Below are 19650 nucleotides of genomic sequence, written 5' to 3'. Positions count from 1 at the left end.
TTTGCCTCGTGCTTGTTGGCTGGTAGTTCTTCACACAAATGAATGGACAGCATAAAAGGAGTACAAGCTATGTGCAGCTTAGTTTTATGATAAGCTGCCAACATGTTTCATTGAAAACCTCATTAAACTGCAATTAAATCCACAGCAAAAAGAAATAGGCCATCTCAGTGAATACTTGATAGATGAGTTTATGGTTTTAAATGCCGGCCAGGGGCATAATCTGCTTCTTGCAGTTGGAGCTCTGTGAAAGCTTTGGTGAAGTCTCACCACAGAATCATCAGAAAACAACCCCAAGCAGTGGAAACTGTCTGTGGGTGATGATCCTCCACCTGTGTTTCTTCCATCCCATGCCCTTGGTCAGACAAGTATTTACCTCCTGACTCAAACTGTGTATAACACCCCTCACTCTCCCTTTCTTCTCACATAGTTTCTGGTAATAGGATCTGAACTTTTGCCAATTGCTTCTGCTGAATTTGATACCTGACACTGAATTCTACAGAGTTATCTCAAGCATTTGGTTTGGGAGTGCACTTGACCAAGCAGGCTGCATAAGGAATGAGCTTTAGGCTCAACTGTTAATACAGGTTCTAAAAAAAAGCCTGAACTACCTTCAGGGCTTTCTTTTCTGCTGATTTTCTGTGCCTATAGTAACTAGTCTACAGGAATATTTTTCAGGTCACTTGCCTGTCTGGTTATTTCTAGTCTATTGCACTGGTCAACTTACTTGATCAATAAATCAATCAACAGGTTCTTAAAATTACTTTCATTGACTTTAGAGGTATAGCATACAAAAGGAGCCTACAGAAAGTAAATGATTGTATGTGCCTGAACTATAATTACTGAGCAAACAGAGTGGAGATATGTTTGTAAATAGTATCTACTACAATAAATAGAGCAATCTGTCTTTAGGGTTGTGTGATACTCTGTGCTGGATTGACTCTTTCAATTTGCAAACTCATGAAGCACGAGTCTCAGCAGTCAGATGACCTGAGAGAGCTATATTTAGAGCATATACTATTTTAAAGCTAAATTTCAAGCCTCTTGCTTTTGATTAAAAAGTCCAACAGTAAATACTTCTCTGATGCCTTAGCATGTGGCATCATTTTTTGAACTTCAGAAGCTTCACTGAGAGGAAAATGTTGTTTTATTTTCTTAAGGAAAGTTTCTCAAAATGCTTGACTCTTCCTGCTGTACCCAGTCAATGCCTTCCTTTTCTCGACAGCAGCAAGACCTGGTTTGTGATCCTTGTTGATAAGATTACCAGTTACTCCTGGGTATCTCCACCCACCCTGGATTTTTCCAGGCCACCTGCCTTGAGCAAGAGTGTGTTGCATTGTCTGGTAAATGGTCATGGAATCAGCTTTGAATTCTTGTAGTTCTTGCAAACATTAAGCACTTGCACAGTGTAGAAACTGCTCTTTTCAAATTGTCCTATCAAATGGAAATCAGAATTTTGCTGGCAGTGACTTAGATTTGCAGGTTGCTCTTGATACGATCGCGCCCTGGAGATTGCAATGTAAAAATGAAGAATGTGACTTTACAATAGCCTGAAATCCTTGTTGTTGCTGATTCTACACTCTTCTTTTTGCAGATGATTTCACTGTGATATACTCGGACTTCATTAAAAGATGCAACCTTGCAGTGTTTCCTCTGATTGCAGCCTTGAAAGGAGCTGAGAGTTGCATGTATTTGAGAGCCCGTATATTCTCCTCCTAAAACACACAGTGGTTTGCAAGTGCTTTGGAAGCAAGAATCGGAGTCTCTAGTGGACGTTTTGTCTGTAGCTCAAAACCACAACTTAATTGGCAACCTTTTCATAACACTGACTGTGGCCTAGGACATAGGGGGGACGCTGCAGGCAAAGGCTGAGGTGTGTTTTCAGAATTGGTTGTAGGGGAATTTATTGCTGACTGCCCGTGTCTTAGATGATCATAGAAATGAGGGGTATTGCAGTCAAGTTCCTCACTCCTGTGTTTTTAATTGCTTGGGCAGTCTCTGATTATTCTTTCTATGTGTTTTTCCTCCATAGGTAACACCTTACTGCAAGCACAATTGAGTAGGTGTACTAATGAGACACCTATGCTTTTTGTGGTCCTTTCAGTAAGGCTTTGGAATCCATGTGATTTATACTAGATGTTGATTACTTTGTCTTTTTCATATATATCTTGGCAAAATGGTAGCCTGGATTATGCCCCTAGCATGATACTAACCCTGGAAGGCTGTGTAAAGTCTGCTTTGTGTATATCTGTGGCGAAGGAAGAGGGAGAAACAGGAAAATTTACAAGCTTGTCAAAGGAGGTAAAGACATAGAATGTGATGTTTGAAAGTGCACCTGACTCTCCACCCACGGAGGGTTTAATAGAAACAGACTGAGGATGCATGACCATGGCTGGAGGCTTTCAAGAATTTTCTTACTCAAGTATATAATTAAGATAGTCTTTGCCTGTATTAAAAAGCAGCCCCAAATGCATTTCTCTTAAACTGTATAGTATTGGAGATATTTTTTAAATTAAAAAAATAAGATTTCTAATCTTGTGAAAGGAAATTTGTATTCACTGTACTATCCTAACCTGTATCCATTGGCTGGTGCCTATAAATATCTACTTTTTTTTCAGAGGCAGGTAAGAATTGCATGTAGTGTCTGGAAGGAAATGGGGGAATGGAATTCCTTCCCAACTCACAGGGTTCATGATTTTTACTGCTTGAAGGCGCATAGGCTGATTATCCATGTCATCTTGATTTTTTTTTTCCAAACAGGAGTTGTGTTTGAAGTACTGTGTTTAACCTGGAAGCTCATACATTTGATATTTAAGAAACTGGCAGGAGAAAGCTCTGTCCCCATATTCATGCACAGCAATGGGATTGGGATGTAGACACGTGTAACTGTTATTTCCCCCCGTCTGTCCTATCCCTGGAAAGCCATATGCCACCCTTAGGCTAATGTATTGGGAGTCTGTATTAATGATTATGAGCTAGAAATAATCCAAGAAGAGTTGAGTGGCCTTGGTTTAAAGCTTTATGAGAAATACCTCATTGACTCAGTAGGGTCTGAAATATGTTCTGGGATAGAAAGTCGTAATTAATACAGAATTTCATGATGCCCTCACTTGAAGGTTTCATTTTTGGGGGGCTAAATTGGTCAGGGACTTGGAGATTCTTAAGTATAACAGGCAGAGTAGGAAATTAAGCAAGGGGGTAAAAATTGAGAGGGAGTTGTTGACTCACCTACTGTCAGAAATAAGCATCTTGAGCATACATCTCTTAAGAGCCTGTGCTCTGCAAGATTTCTATAGACACTGAATACCTTGTCTGTTGGCAGTGTACGAAATGAAAACTGTGTGTGTGCATGTATAGAAGTGGTGATGGGAAAAGGAGAATGTGGAAATGGGCTGAAGTATTAAAGCAAGCAATGAAAGCAGATGGTTTACTTTGGATTTTATAAAATAGCTTTCTCTTTATTTTGTTTTAAATGAAAACCATCAACTGTTGGCATTGCAAACCTATTTGTAGCAGTGCCATAAGTATTAGGAGTGCAGTTGTCCCTGAATCGTAAAAGGGCAAAGGGTTTTTCGGTTAATTCCCATCTTGGTGTTTATAGAATTGTGTATGCTCTGTATACATTAGAGTTGAGCAATTTCATCACAGCCTTTCCTCAGAATTGATTGCTGTTCAGTGTCTCTCCCTGCTTTCTCTCCCTTGTCAGTTGTTACATCTCAGAGTCTCATTACATTTAATATTGATACTGCTTCACTTTTTCACTAAACTGGAAGAGTTTAAGGGTCTGGAGTGGATACTGAGTGTTTAGATACATTTGTTAAATGCTTTAATTCCTATCATTGTGAAAGAGTTTAGAGGTGGATTATTGCTTTAAGAAGAAATGGCTCTTTGATCATTCAGTGATGAAGTCTGGTCATCAAGATGTTAGAATATGTGCTGCAAAGCTCTTCAGATACTGACATGAGTACAAAAGTTGTTGCCAGCAGCTGTCTTGGGTTTTGGGCACCTGCTGCCTCTCATTTCTCGCATCTCCCACTCTTATCTTCCACTCCCAAAGCTGGCAGTGCCCTGAAAAATACTGTGTTGAGTTCTTAAGAGATCTCTACCAAGCTGGTAGTTTGGATTCCTGAGTCATTGGTCCTGCTGCAATGAGATGAGTTATGTGACAGTTTTTGACTATGGCAAGGCCATGGGTATTAGGGGGAAGCTGGTTCCTGTCAGGTTACAAAGACATTGCCCTTCCTAAGGCTGCTGTTTTGTCATGCTGATCCCTTCCTCCCTCCCTGCCAATCCCTGAGCTGTGTTTTGTTTGCTCACTGCCATTTTTACATAGTTTTACAGACTATGACAGCCCTGACTGGTGTGCCTGATGTGTAAGGGTGATGTGGTGTATGCCTTTGGGAAAAGATGTAGGGAATTGTCCTTCAGTGAAGTACTAATTTGGTTCTGTATTCTTGATTCTGTTGGAAGTTGGACTGTTGATACATATACAGGAAGATGTCCCCTTCCTGAATAATCAATGCTGAAATATGGAATTTTCAGAAGCATAGATGCATTACTTGTGTAGTTCCCATATCCAATCAGAGTCTTCTCCAAGTGGATTGTGTCATCTTTCCCTCACTGTATGAATACTTAGGGCAAAGATTGCCAGTTTAGCCTGAGATCCTGTTTCAATAACCTTTCAACTCTGTTACAGGGATATCTTAATTTGATTTTGACCTCAAATTATTAAATCCTGTATTTATTCATCTTCCCGTGATTGCTGCCCAGTTGGTTACTTGGAAGGGAATGAACCTTTCTCAGCAGAAGAGTTTAGAAATATTGACCGTGGATGCTAAAAGATGAGTTGTGTCCCAGGACTGGAATTGTAAAACTCACAAGCTGCCATCTGGGAGCTGGAAGTGAAGCTCACTCGGTCAGGAAGCGATTGCTCATTTCTTAAACAGATTGCTTAAACTTCAAAAATATTAGTGGATGAGCTGTGTCTTTTGTGATCAGTCAAAGCTGGTAAGTGCAGGTCTGCAAAGAGATCTTGCCACGTGATTAAAAGGTAGCAAAACATAAACCAGCAGCCCTCTAGAGTTTTTGTTTTAGTAATATTTTATTACTGTGTTTTATTTAGTCTGTGCTTCTCTCCAAATGTAGTTACTTTTTCCCAATGCAGCAATATGTCTTACTGCATCTGCATGTTTTAATTTTCCTATTTCTATTCAGTGGAGTGTAGCTGTCTGTTCTTGGAGTAATAATTTTCCCACATCCTGAAAGTTGACAAAGCCTTTGGCAGTACTTGCAGAAGAGATGCTCTATGGTTAGTAACCAATTCTGCTGCTGTGCATTGCATCTTAGGGGGCATCTGGTTCCTCCTCCTTGCTTTCTTCTCAGCAGGTATCCAGTGTTACTGAGTTAGTACCTCAGGTTTGGTTTGTCATGTGAGTGTTTGTCCAGCAGGAATGTGTTAGTTCAATGGCTTGGGCACCCAGGGATGACAGATGTACATCCAGAAAAGAGTTAATGGTGTGCATGACCTACCTGCTGAAATAATAACAGGCATCATAAAGAGTGCTGTGTTCCTCCTGTCCATCTGCTGAGGATGGACAGCCTTGCAGTTGCTAAAATGTAAAAACAAAACTGAGCACATCTGTCCTGACTGTAAAAGTCATCAGGAAGAAAAATGTTATTCAAATCGGGCTTTTGTCAAGATTGATCAGTGATTACCACTGAACACCTGTTGTGTATTGGTTTGTTTGGCCATGGACTTGATGCTGCTATATCAAACCTGTCTTCAGAAAGGAAGGAATTGGCTTCCCCCCACCTGAACTGTAGATGTTGAGTTCCAGCCCTCTGAGCTATTGCAAAGGATGAGGATGGACAACACATGTAGCTGATGACACATCACCCCTCAGTTACTTGAAGTAGTCGCTCTGTGCCATTAAAATAATGGCAGATCCCATGAACAAATTACCCTCCACTGTCTGCTCCCTCTGGCACTGAACTATAACCAAGAGGGAAGTTCCTCGTGCCCTATGAACTCCCCTCAAATAAATAATCATAATAAAAAAGACAAGCCTTTCTGAAGTCCCTGCTTAGCAAATGCGCTGCTGATTGAAGGTAGTTCTGAGGCAGGGAAGGCTTGCAGCCCTTGACAGCAAATGAGAGCTGTGTCTGCCTCATAAATGCCTTGGCTTCAGAAGGAGGTGGTTATGGGCATGAAATGTTTATCATTGTGTACTTGTTTACTGCTGCTGGATTACTGTGGAAGTAAAAAACAGTAATTAGTAAAGAAGAAGCAGTGCTGCAGACTGTTTTTTTTCTTGTCTCTACACTTAAGTGGGCTTGAGGATAAAGAAGAAGCAGGTGGAGACAGCTTGGATTTAAGAGAGGTTTGGACTGTGCACTGAGTGTTCAGTTGCCTGTGAAGGGGGATCTGATTGGAAATCTGATCAGACTTTCAGTTTGGAAGCACTCTTTGAAATTGTCCGTGGAAGAAGATGACTTGCTGTGTAGGTCAGCTTGTGCATTTAAAAATGCACTTGCAAAAGGATCCTTGTTCTTTGCACATAATTGGAAGCAGCACAGTTGTTGACCACCTCCTGTTGAGTGTGCCCAGCATGGCCATGTTACATGTTGTGGATATCGACATCTCATTGTGCAGCACCTTGCATGGTTCCCTGGAACTGACTGTTTTCCAGCTGCTTTGGCTTAGCTCCCACCCTGTGTGGGCATCCTGCAGCAGCTTGTGGGGGCTTTGCTTTGGTTTTGGGGGTGCATGTGCTTTTGTTTTGCTTTAACAGCACAATTCCCAACAGGGGACAGCTCTGCGTTGCATAAGATGCTTGTCATTTTTAAGAAACTTTTCTAAACTTGTCATCCTAAAAGCTATATTGCACAGCAGCAGGCGGCCTCCATAAATCACTGATTTCTCTTTTTCTTCTCTTTTCCTTCCTTTCTCTCTTATGGTCTTTATTCCAAGCCTGCGGATTTGGACGCCTGGGTAAGCTCTCTTTTTTTGTCTGGTTCTTGCTTATTCCAAGTGTCATGTTGTTACTGCGCGCGTACAGATTGTTATTGCTGAGCACAGATGCAGGATTTTATTTTCTGTCATTACATTTTAAAAGGTGTTCAGCTAGAAAATTGCATATTATTTCCTCCATAAAGATTTTCACTGGTTCCTTTTGTGTAGCTTACAGCTGCTGAAACCAAACTTGATCTGGTGGTGTGTTGTTGGCTAAAGGAGTAGCAGAAACAGGGGGAAATGAAGGTTACACCAGTACTACTTTTTAAGGGCATGGGTTGCATGTAATTTCTAAAACAAAACACAGTCACCTGAATGAGAGGTAGGACAAAAAGCCAGTAATTTTGAAGGTTTTGTATGTCTGGAGTAACAAATGCAGACAGCTCCACAGTAATGGTGGTACTTCTGGTGGTGCCAGTGAAAGTTGAGTCAAGGCTCCCCTATGGTTACTTACCTGCTATAAGGCTCCCTGTAAAGTTCTGCTTTAGTCTTGGGCGTGAAGTGAACAAACTGCCTCTTGCTATTTCAGTGTTGCCCTTTCAGCTCTGCCATTCCCTTCAGACTTGGTCAGGAACAAGCCAGCTAGCTAATTTTGGAGTTAGTTCTGTTCTTTAGTGAATTGCTGTCAATTCCTTCTCCTCATCCTGAGATCTTTAATAGCATTTGTGTTTTTCCCCTGCCTCTTGGACTACTACCAGGACTGGAAGAAACTTGGGTAAGCATGAGGTATTAGAATTTGCAATTGTGAAGTGAGGCAAGCTGAGGTGCCCAGCTAAAACATCTCTGCTGTGCTGCTGCAGATGTTACTGGGGTACCTTTGGGGCAAGCTGATAACTCCTTTCAGCAAAGACAGGATGATGTAGGAGCTAGGCACTTGATAGACTTAAGGACCTTTCCTTTATCCTTGTAGCTTATTCCCTGCCTCTGACTGATTATCTAGGCATCCTCTCACTAGCTCTTCTGTGAGTGGTGGAAGCGTTTTGCCAAGAGGATAAATATTTTTGCAGTAATCTTGCCAAATGCTGTGACTTGCCTTTGAGAAAGTTCTTTATAGGTTGAGATTTGAGTCTTTTCTTCTAGCTTGATTTGCCCTTTGCAGAAAGAGGAAATATTTTTTGTCCTTCAGTAGAGTCTTCTCCATGCCCTCTCCCCAAATCCCAGAATCCCGATGGTGTTATGGAGGCAGCCTGATGGTAGCAGTCAGCTGTGGGCTGTGCTGTTACTGCACTTTATTCCTGGGTGCCACATTCCCCAGTGTCATCTGACCCTGCCAAGAAGCCCTTTTTTCCAGCAGATTTCCTTCCTAGTTTTTGTGTTTAACAAGGTGATGAGGAGGGACTGTGATTAAAAATAGTAAAAGCCTGGTGGTATTTTGTGGAAGTCAAAGCCAAGGCCAGTCTGGGAATGGCTGTAGCGAGAGTGAAGCCCAGCTCTAGATCAGTTGCACAGTCTGATGTGTGGCATGTTGGTGTCAGTTCAGGACAAGTCTGAGTGTCTGACTTTGTTCATAGAGAATGAACCAGTAATATTACATTACCTCAGTTAGGAGGCTGGTAAAATATTTCTTTTGGCCTGTCTGTCATCTAGCACGCCAGTGCTTGAATTCTTCAGTTGAGCCAGTATGTAATGCATAGCTTTGGAAATGTACTGGCACAGTTTGTTTTTAAATGGGTTACTTGATAAAAAGAGAGGAGGAGGTGGGAAATTGCACATGACTCTGCCCTGGCTTTTCGCTACCATTCAAAGCAGCATCTGAAAAACTTTGGACTGTGGGAAAACTGTAAAGATAAAGCAGAGGAAGAATCTGCAAGAGCCCCAACCACTCCATAGGTCCATGCCCATGGAAGCTGTAGTAGCATGTTAGTATTATGCCTTTGCTGTCCTTTTGTAACAATTCAATGCTTGTAACTTCCAATACCATCACAGGGAATTCTTGAGCATTTCTTGAATTTATCTTATACCTTGCTTTTGTACAGAGGACAATGGCCAATTTAAAAAATGTCCCTTGGTACTTTTCTAAGTTTTGGGTGCATTTTTTATGTTTTTATAGCTGAGTACATTCTTCTCTCCCTCTTTCTGTTTTGTTTCTGTGCTCATACTTCTTGGACATCGCACTGCTGTGTTCTGCACATCTTAGATGTTGTGTCTGGGCTTTGGTCAGCCTTGCACAGTATGTTCAAGTTCCAATGTAACTTCTGCAGTGTGGAAGTTGAAATGCAGCTTTCTGATACCTGTTTTTCAAACCAGTGTGTTATGAATGTCTTCCCTCCTCCTTCCTTCTTTAGTTCTAAAGGCCTTTTTGTGAGAAGTGTATCTGATGCTTTGTTTGGCACCTGCAATCTCAGTCCCCTGTGAAATTATAATCATCTCCATAGCAGCCAGTTCTCTCTGGGACATCACAGGCTTCTGACTTCAGGTAGGGAATAAGCAGCAGGACTAGAGGAACTCTTAATAAATACCCTATATTAATTCAAAATGTCCCTGGTTGCCTAACCCAGTTTGGAACAGTGAATATTTCAGATGACACATGCTCTGACTATACCGTTCATACTTCAAACGCCGTCATAAGTGTACTAAAGTTTCTAGTAATAACAGCTGGGGATAGAAGGAAACAAAAAGCAACTTTGAAGCAGATCTGTCACAAATGGAATATTGCTCAGTATACTTCAATGCACTGAAACATCAGCAACTCTTGAAAACAAGCAAGGCATTGAAAATATGTTTGTGTTGCAAGTACAAGTTTTCTCTGCAACCTCTGGTTCATCACACATTATGGGCGATGAGTGGAACATAATGGGGGATAATATGGGAGAAATTACTTAGCGGGAAGAATGGGCAGAATTCCAACACTGTAGTCTACAGTTCGGAGATCCAGTTTTGGTTCTTTGATACCAGTTTTGCAAGACCCAAGGGAAGTGACTAACGGGTCTGTCTGCCGCAGGGTGTGTTGGTGTGAAGGCATTATTCACCGTGGGCATCCCAGCTCCAGTGAGGTCTGCCTGGGAGTCCATGGGTCGTCATCATACAGATCAGCACTCTACTCAAGACATTATGTATTTGGTTTGTGTTCCTTCCAGAGGTATCATACACTTAAATGTCCTGAATTTCTTGGTGAACACGGTCAGGCAAACTCACAGGTTAAAAAGATGAGTGAGTGTGTGGGTACATGATCCTTGTCTTGCCAGAAACAAAATGAAGCCTCTTGTCTCCCTGTGTTGTTACACATACCTGTTTGTGTTTCCAGAATAGTCTGCTATCCCAGGAGACTTGCACTACCACAGGATCAACATGCTTAGATTAAATAGGAGCTGTCTTGAGTTTTTAAGAATTCATCTTTTGACTCTTTTTTTTTTCCCTACCTTCACATGAAAAGCACCTTCTATCTGAATCATGCAGAGGGTTCGGTACTCTTACTCTTTTTTATTTCCCTTGTTATTTTCTCCTTAAGGAAGTACAAGCCACTTGTTTAGTGATCTGGTGTTAGGTGGAAAATCCACAGGAGAATCAGGGTCCTTTGGTCATCCACCAGACCCCCCCAACTTTTTACATCTGTTCCATTTTACTTGAAATTGCTTAGTCTTTTTCTGTGGAGAAGATGGATATTGGTTCAGAGGGACAGCTATGGTTCTCTTACCAGAAAATGGCAATAGTTTTGGCACTTACAAAGTACTCATCACTGCCCCTGTTGTGGCTGTGATAGCTCTTTTGTCAGGCTACATGTGTGGGGTAGCTCATTCTAATCCCTCTCCCCATCCTATTCCAGCTGGTTTGCAGGTTTGGAAGTTATGTAGCAGCTCTGGTTAAAGCAAAGCCAGAGACTTTGCTTTTAATCAAGTGTTTGTGAGAGCAAGAGGATATAGATATGAATCTGTACTGCTTGTGCCTGGTCCTGTTGTCCGGGATGGCAGACATGGAAACCAAAATTCTTTAAAAACAAACACAAACCACCCAACTACAACTCGCCTATTTCATGTACTCCTTTTCTTGCTTACTTATCAGCCACCCTCACTGCCTAGATGAAAATCTCTTTTAAGCCCTATTATACCACTGTATTCCATCAGCAGGGGAGCAGAAAGAAGGACATGCACAGTAACTTGCTTTCAGATGTAATTTTTCTTGTTAGCAGTGGCTTTTGGCCATAAAATGACAGGTCTGAGCCCACAGGGATGTTTCTGTCCCAGCTGCTTAATCATATTGGACCAGCATTTTCTGTGGTTGTACCACCATCATTAGAAGTTAAGAGCAATGCTGCTGGGATATTATGGATTGGCAGGGTTTGTGTCCATGTTAAACAGGTTATTCATTCTGATTTTGAAAGGTCTTCCGCCTGCTGATAACTTATGTGGCCCCAGAGATTGTGGGGTGTGATGGGGGCTGAAGAACAAGTGCCCTTCTTGCTATTGCTGCTTGTTATTTTTAAACTTTAAAAGTTTGATTGAGTTCCATCAGTGCCATGTTTCCTCAATGCTACTTCAGTTTTGGGGTGGAAATGCCATGAAGGTGTGCTGGCTGTAAAGAGCTAGAAGGCTACAGTTGTTGCTGTACCCACACAGCAACATTGAGTGCTATTTAGTTGATGACCAGGTTATTCTGAAACATGTGCTTATATATCAAGTTTCCTCTTTTGGAAATGTCACACTTAGACTTTGGAGATGGAAGAGAAATTCTGTTGACACCTGTCTCCTTTCTGAGTGTGCAGCACCCAGTGAGAGGAACTCCAAGGGTGCTGAAGGGGAATGCACAGAGAGTGTGTGGAAAGAGCTCTTAATTCTCAGGATAGTCCTATGTGTTTCTGTTGTAGGGGTGTATTAAATCTGTAGTAGCTTTCTGAGACTCCAAGGGACAGGAGTTTATAAAGTGGAAGATTTGAGTTTATTTTTTTAAGACAAGGGGAGGAACATTGGAGTAATGACTGTCATGATCCATGGAAAAGCAAAGGCATGGATAAGATAGAGTTGCCTTTCTATGATTATATGTTTTCAATTAATAAGAAGTAGTAAAATCAAGGTTATGAATTCAAGTATGATACTAATAAGAACATTTCAAAGTTATGGGGAGAACCCAAAATGAGCTGCAATACTCAAGGTTTGTAGTTCACGAAGGGAGATCCCATGCACCAGTCCTGAGCAGTGATTTCTTTTTCTTTTTTTAGTTCCTTCCAATCTGCATCTCATGTGCTTTCCTTGCTTTATTTTTAATTTCTTTTACTGATGCTGTTTTGTTGCTCTTCCCAGGCCCTGGAGCTGCAAGGCAGGGAGACAGAGTTGAAGCGACAAGAGGCCTTCTACAAAGAGCAGTTGGCCCGCATTGAGAGGAAGGTAAGGCTGAATTGTCTCTATTTGTGGCCTCTGCACACTAATGGGGTCCAGCATGGACCTGTGTGTATCCAGAGAGCAGAGAACCGAGAAGGATTATGCTGGAACCTGGAATTCTTAGCTCCCAGTATCTTATCTGCCCCGAGCCCTTAGGTACGTGATGGAAAAGCTGTACAAATCTTTTGAGCAACTTGGCATTTGAAAGATAAAGGTTTTTTTAAACTGAGTGATTTTTAAAAAATAATTTCTAGCAGTTCAAACTCTATTTTCTTTGTCACCATGGGGTTTAGGTGAAAGCTCAATTGAAACAAAACAAGTGCCTTGTTTTTTATTCCTTTTGTTAGAAATCCTTTCCTAAATTAAAGAAAAACCAAACCAAAACAACCAACATAAATCTTGCTATAAATATGAATTAAAGTTGTAATATTAATTTTTCTCTGGGGAGCCCCACAGTTCATAGAATGGTGCTGCAGTGCTCTGCCTGCTTCTTGCTGGATAAGCCTCTGAAATGAACGTGATTTAAAGAGAAACTGTCAAGCATCTTTTAAGCCTGAAATGACCTTTGAAAATCCATTTAGGGATTTGAATCTCTCCCCTAAACGTGGGATTTGCTTCTCTGTTTAATTGTTTACTATGATGAGTTTTTAAAAATTGATGCCATAAAAATAGGAGCAGCCATGCTGTTCCTTATGAACTAATGTGTTCTTTACTTCCTGGCAAAATGAAATAATGTTATAAGTAGTCTTTATTTTTTAATAAATCTGAAGAATAATCTTCTCCAATTTGAAGCAATTAGACCTCCTGACAGGGAGTTGCGTATATTTGTCTTGTAGTTGTGTTATGTGACTAAAAAGAAATGCAAACAAGGAAAAAGGTGGGTTGTAAAAAAACCAGAGACATCAATCAGCTTTACTGCCAAGATGTAGCATGATGGTGAATATGGAACATGGGAAAATTACAGATTATAGAGATGGTATGAAACTGTTCACATATGTGTTTCTGTTCTCATTCCCTACTACTGCATGATTGTCCAGGCAGCACTTTTTTCAAGCCATCAATGGTAAAACATGCCCGTGAGCAATTTCATGTGATACAGTTTTGCAACACTTTTAATCCATACAGTTCATTAAAAATAAACTATTAAAACTACCACTCAGTGTTGCATTTGGATTTTAAATTCTATTTCTAGATAATGGAGATTGTTCAGTGAAATTGCAAACAATCTCGCAGCTATCGTTCTAATTATCACAGTTGTCCATATGTTCATACGCAAAGGGAATTTTTGCAATTTCTTGCTCCCATGCTGAGTGCTTCTATTATCTTCTTCTCTCCGGATCTGGTTTCATGAAGCGGAAATTGCAGGGAAAACCTGTACGTGTGTCTGTCCTTTATGGATAGTGGAGTGGGAAGAAGTTTGTGTCCAGGCTTCATTGTCCTTTTTTTGAAATCTTTTGTTGTAGTTTGTGTTTTCAAGTCCATGTCCCTTGCTACAGGGACATCCTTTTAAACAATGGAATGGATATTTTAGTGCAGGATCTTCACAGGGGAGTAAGATGGCTTGCCCCTAGTCCTATTCAAACTGCAGAGCTGCAGAGAAACTGTCTTCTGGTTGTTACGTGTACAAAAGCAAGTAGATAAAAAGAACAGGTTTTCTTTCCTCTCTTGAAACACTAGATAGTTTCTGACCCTTAAACACTAGTGTTTTGCTGGTAATAAAACAGAAGAATGCCTCCAACCACTCGTCTGGATTGGAGTGGGAGGTGGTGGGGGCTGGAAGGGAGAGGAGAGAAATGTACTTGAAACAGTGTAATAAAGCTTAATTGTATTAGTTTTGAAAAAGGTTTTTGATCTTCTCTGTGGATAATTTTATTCCTATAATGGTTGGAAAGATGGAAAATGCAGCGCAGAACAATCTTTTTTATTAGCTGTTGCTTTTATATAATTCTGCTTTTATTTGTTGAATACACGCAGACCTTGACATTTATTTATTTATTTCTCCTTCCACTTTACTAAAGCTTTCCAACTCAGGCTTAGATACATTTTTATATATCTGTGTATGTGTGTGTCTATATTAGAAAAAAGCTATCAGTAAGGGGATGAGGTGGGGAAGAGCTCTGAAATAGAAGTTTGCTTTCCCTTCTGCTTTAAGAGGCGATGGTCACTTGGAGGGTGGTCACTAGTAATTCAGAGGTGTTGGCTGTGGGTGAATGAATGTGAGAGGTCAGTGTGGAGTTAGCAAGTTGAAATTTCTCCTTTTAAGGATCAGGCTGCCAGGAATTCCCCTCTCCTCCCCTGCTGTGTCCAGGTTGGCTTTGTCCCCACTTCTGCATGATAACAGAATTCAGCAATAGGAGGCTCAGAGATGTGTTTTTGAAGGATGTTTTGAACTATTGATGTTAAAAACCAAATACCTTCCCAGTAGGATGCAGAGTCATTGTGTTACATACTCTGTACAACATAAGAGCTGCTGCAGTGAATCAAACACGGAGACTGTCCTGTTTCTTCTGACACTGGTCAGTTTGCAAAGGCTTTGAAGCAAGAAGAAAAAAAACCCCTCACCGAAACAAAACCACAAAGAAAACTTTTGGAGAGTAGCTTTGAGAAGAGTCGTCTTAACTGTTGTCAGTTGGAGACTGACATAAGCCCTGCTCAAGACTTATTTCAATTCAATATTTTTATTCTCTGGAACTTGGATTAGTGCCATCCATTCTTCTATGTGTCTCAGACACTGTTCCTGAAGCCCTGTGCAGCTCTGTGCCTCCAAACTCCTGTGGCGGTGTGTGCCACAGGTTAACTTATATACTCCACAAACTCTGTTACTAGTAAATACATTTTTTCCTTGTTTAATATCCTTTATGTGAAAGAGGTAAAAGAAATTCTCTTAATTACTCACTGTCTGTAAACTTCTGTTCCCTCTTTTGCCTTCCCATTAAACTGAGCAGTCCTTACCTTTTCAGCCTCTGCTTGTGGGAATGATTTTTTTACAGGTTTCTCGTTCTACTCGTTTGCCTTTTGGTACTTTCCCCTTTGCAGCTCTGTCTTTGAGATGTATTGACCAGAATCGAACTCAGTAGTTCCCTTGAATGCAGCAGATTGTGTGAATACATTATCCTTTTATTTTGTAATCTCTGAAAGAGTACTGTAATCTACTGGACAGAGCACAGAATTGGAAGGAAAAACCTGCTCATTTTCTAATAGCCATTTCTCTTTTGGGAATTTGAAACAATTATTTAGTCCATCTATCTCAGTTATTTCATCTATGTGATGGAATAGCTTATAATGGGAGGGCAAAGTGTTGTGAAACAGTAAAGCTATAAAAATGCTAAAAAGGCTTTTGCCTTTAGTTTTGCATGAGATGAACTATGGGTCTAACTTATTTCAAATAGATCTTGAGAAACTCAGTTTCTCCAGACAGTCTTATTAAAATTTTCACAGGAAAAGGCATGTATGAAAAAGTAATTTCAGTGTTTCAGCTTTTGGGATTTCCCCTACATCTTTTACTAAAGCACTAGAAGAGATGAGACAATGAGTGCTGTGTCATGCTGAAGATCCATCAAGTTCAGTGTGCTGGTCCTGAATGTTCCAGGGATAACTCTAAGATCACTGGATTGCCCAGGGAGGTGATGAAGTCACCCTAACTGGAGGTATTCCATAACAGTCTGGATGCAATCCTGCGCCATCTGCTCTAGGATGAACTTGCTTGGACAGGGAGGTGGGACCAGATGACCCACTGTCATCTCATCCTTTCTGTGAGCCTGTGCTCAGAGCAAGGTTATGGAGTACTTGGCCCACATACTTTGGTCATCCTGGCTGTTCAGCTTTGGGACTTTCCCACATCTGTTAAATCCTCTCTGAGAGGTGTGAACCAGAACTGTGTGCACAGTGCTTGGCATACAGGTGGTCCATGAGCATGTATGGCAGTTGTGTCAGAAATGCTGTTTGGTTCTCTGTTTCTTTGTAGTGCCTGACACTTGACTTACACTTCTGACTTGTGCTGAGTGAATGCCATGCACGACTGCTACTGGCAGCAATCAGCTGTTTTGGGTGCAGACTTGAATGCGTGAAGTAGCAGTACTGGGATAAAACCAGTGTTGGGATTAGTTGTTGGGAGTATTCTTCCCACTGCACCTTTGAGTTTGTCAGGAATTATGTATGGAAAGGGATGCTAGGCTTTGTTCTGCCTGCAGTGCAGTACATGCTTTTTGACTTTTTAAAAAATGAAATTTTATTGAACAAATTCCTTACAGAGGATCATTACACTGGTAATGCCCTGGGTCTTCCTCACTTTAACTCTGATAGCTTGTTGAAGTTGTGTGTTTCAGTCCCTCGGGTCGTTTGTGTGTTTTTGTTTTGGAGTGCCTGAAATATTTCGGTAATCAGAAAAATTAGAGGGAATAGCTCCTTTGAACTGCCTGCTTCTTACATGACTGTGTAATTGCAGGGTTTGGAGCTGGTGATACACATTCTGTTCCACACCTGTGTTTCCAATGTGACTGTCTAATCTCCAATAAGTAATCCGGTAATGAGACCTGGGTAATTTGTTATAAGTGGTTAAACTTCTAACTCTGGCTTGTTAGAGTAATTGTACACCTCATCCAAGTAATTTGAATTGTTTCACAGAATCTGGGTCTTCTCTCAACTGTTTTGAAGGAAGTTTTGTACTGTAGTGTTTCTCTGGGTTGAAAGGATGAGAGTTAGACCTAATAATCTCTAAGGAAAACCTTAGAGACACTTGATTTGTGAAGGTTAAGCTGATGTTCTTTCATGCATTTATTTGTTACTGAGAAGCAGCGAGGGAGATGGAGGAAGCTTATTGTAAATAGTTAACATATGTACTGCTCAGAACTGGGATTTTTATTAGGGAATCTGTGTGTGCTTTGTCCTGCTTTCTCCAAGTGGTGGAAACATCCTTTGAAAAGTATGATAAGTGAGAAATAGTCTGTCCTGGAACTGCTCAGATGCCAGGAGATTTCACTTAGCACATTAGTTGTATGCTTTGTCCCAAGTAAATATTTTTTGACTCCTTTTGCTATTTGGCCTCTTGCTGGGTTTAACCTGATAAAAGCTGAGGGCAGTGCTACAGTACAGCAAAAACACGGACAGCTCTTAGTAGTAATGTAAAACAGCAGAGAAAGGCTGAAGGTAAACTTGGAAGATGAAGTGAAACTCCTTGCTATAGATGATGCCTCTTCTTTGTTTGGATTTTCCTAAGCTCTGGCTCCCGCGTTATCTTTTATTAGGTGGCTGTGGACTACTGTGAGCAGTGGGTGCATTAATATGCAATGTTTTTCTGCTTGTAGTTTTTCAGAGCAGTAAGAAGCACAAGAGGTATTCATAAGAGTATTTGTGCAAGTCGGAAAGGAATGTATTGAATACATACTTTTTTGTTATTAAGGTTGACTGCACCTTTTTCTCTGCTTAGCTTCACAAATCTTGTAATTTTGTCTGTGGCATTCACCTTGTTTGGTTTGTTTAAATTAATCTCTTTTTGCCCTTCTACTTATCATTTAATTCATGTTTGTAAAGCATTTAGGATGTGCAAAGATTGGGAGGCAAACTTTTGTTATTCTTATTGGCCTTGATCCTTCTTGGAGCTGTCTCCCACTTCTCATGCACCAAGGTCAGCCCTACATGCAAGTCCACTGTCATTTCTATGTTTTTGTTGGCTACTATCTTGTCTCAATAAAAATTTCTACAGAAAAAGTAATAGAAGGCAGGGGTGGGGGGAGGGGGGAAGCCTTTCAGAACAGTATGTTCATGTTGGGTCAATTTAAAGCAGACTCTGTGGAGCTGCATAGAGTGATGTCACCTGGCAAAGGTGGCAGGGGATTTCTGTTGAAGGGAATGAGGAATCTGTTCTTTGAGTTGGGATCCCAAGCTTGGCTGTATCCATAAGATCTAGGGAGCACCCACCTAACTTTGAAAATTCAAGTCCTCTTGAGGTGTTATCTTCAATGGAAACCTCTGCCCTCTCAGTGGAAGTTAAAAGATTCAGTGCCCCTTTCTGAATGAGTTGATATGTCATGGCAGGTGTCACTGACACCATTTGCTTTCTCAGTAAAATGACCTGTAATCTCTTGGGGCTGCATGTGATCTATTGCTCTGTGTGTAAGGGCTGCTTTGTGTGCCTCCAGTCATTGTCTTGCCAGCCACCAGCTTATTGCTCTAGCCAGTGCTGTGGGTACATGGAGTGTGAAACAAAGTTCTGGGCTAAAAAAATAAGTTTCCCTTTCAGAAGAATTTCTTGTCCCCATCTCCATAATTGAACCTTACAACATTCTTGACAATTTCAATGTTTTTTCTTATCTAATTTGTTCAGTTCTCTTCTTATCCCCTGTCCCTTCTGCAAACCCTTTCTCTCACAAACCCATCAGTGCTTTCTGTGAACCTACAACAACTGTGATCCAAAAAATCAGTTTTCCTTTCAGGCTGATGAAGCGGTACAGAAAAGCATGCAGTTTATCAAAATGTTGATTTAATCTCCTGAACACAAGAAGAATAATCCGCAGTCTTGTTTTCTGAAATAGGTTGGTAAGATCCATCCTAATCATCCAGATGACTTCCCAGTCACTCAGACTGCCTGTCTGGGGCTGTGTGGACACTGCCTTTCAGATGGCAGTGGCTCTGTCAGTCTCTCAGGGCACAGTCTTTGATATTTAGGGAATGCCCTGTGTGTGTGTTAAATTTGTGAATGGGAACAAAATGAAAAGGGAACGAACCTGAAATTGTCTGAACTGGTTCCAACCTCCTATCTTCCTCTTTTCAGTTATTCTCAGACATTAAATGTCATGCTGGGGGCAGAGGAGGGAGGACAGCATTCCTGACTTCTGCTTTCTGCTCATGTCCATTAGGGCTGAACAGTATCTAGAGGAGGATAATGCTCCTCTGCCATCCCCATCTGCAGGGAGAGGTTGTTTGCTTGTTGCCTTTGGCCAACACACAAACTGACTTCCAGTACCCTGTGTTCAATTCAGCCATTTGATTGGTCTTTTTGCTTAAAGCATGTGAGGTTTAGTAGTTAATACACCTCAGTACAACAGCTCATAGAGATCGGATAAATTGATTGGTAATTTGATGAACTCAAAGAACGTCTATAATAGGGTAACTAAAATGTGTTAGGTGTCAGCACTGCCTCTCTGCCTTCTCTGCAGTGTGTACGTTCTCTCTTCAGTATGTGTTGACTGATGTACAGTACATCACATCAAATTACCAGCAGCCTCTATGCAAACAGCAGTTAAGTGTTTGCTTCGACTTCAGCCTGCACGATTAGTGCAGAGATGCGTTTGCAGTCTGTGTGCTGAAGGGTGAACTGTCAGAGCCTTACGG

The 19650-nt window shown here is 41.1% G+C and overlaps 1 protein-coding gene across 2 annotated transcripts in view; it reads left to right on the top strand.

Annotated features, from left to right (window-relative positions):
• CHCHD6 (coiled-coil-helix-coiled-coil-helix domain containing 6) overlaps positions 1-19650 on the top strand; it is a 109962-nt gene that overhangs the window by 24532 nt on the left and 65780 nt on the right. The window contains exons 5-6 of one of the 2 annotated variants that reach the window (XM_071549709.1): positions 6968-6988; positions 12244-12327. In XM_071549709.1, coding sequence (XP_071405810.1) covers positions 6968-6988; positions 12244-12327 — 105 coding nt within the window. The remainder of the gene's footprint in view (positions 1-6967; positions 6989-12243; positions 12328-19650) is intronic. The other variant, XM_071549710.1, reaches the window with a different exon arrangement.

Source organism: Pithys albifrons, chromosome 3 (genome assembly GCF_047495875.1).
Source record: "Pithys albifrons albifrons isolate INPA30051 chromosome 3, PitAlb_v1, whole genome shotgun sequence".
In the NCBI taxonomy this organism is placed as follows: domain Eukaryota; kingdom Metazoa; phylum Chordata; class Aves; order Passeriformes; family Thamnophilidae; genus Pithys; species Pithys albifrons.
Note: the sequence above shows the minus strand (reverse complement) of the source record. Positions and strands in the feature narration are given on the sequence as shown.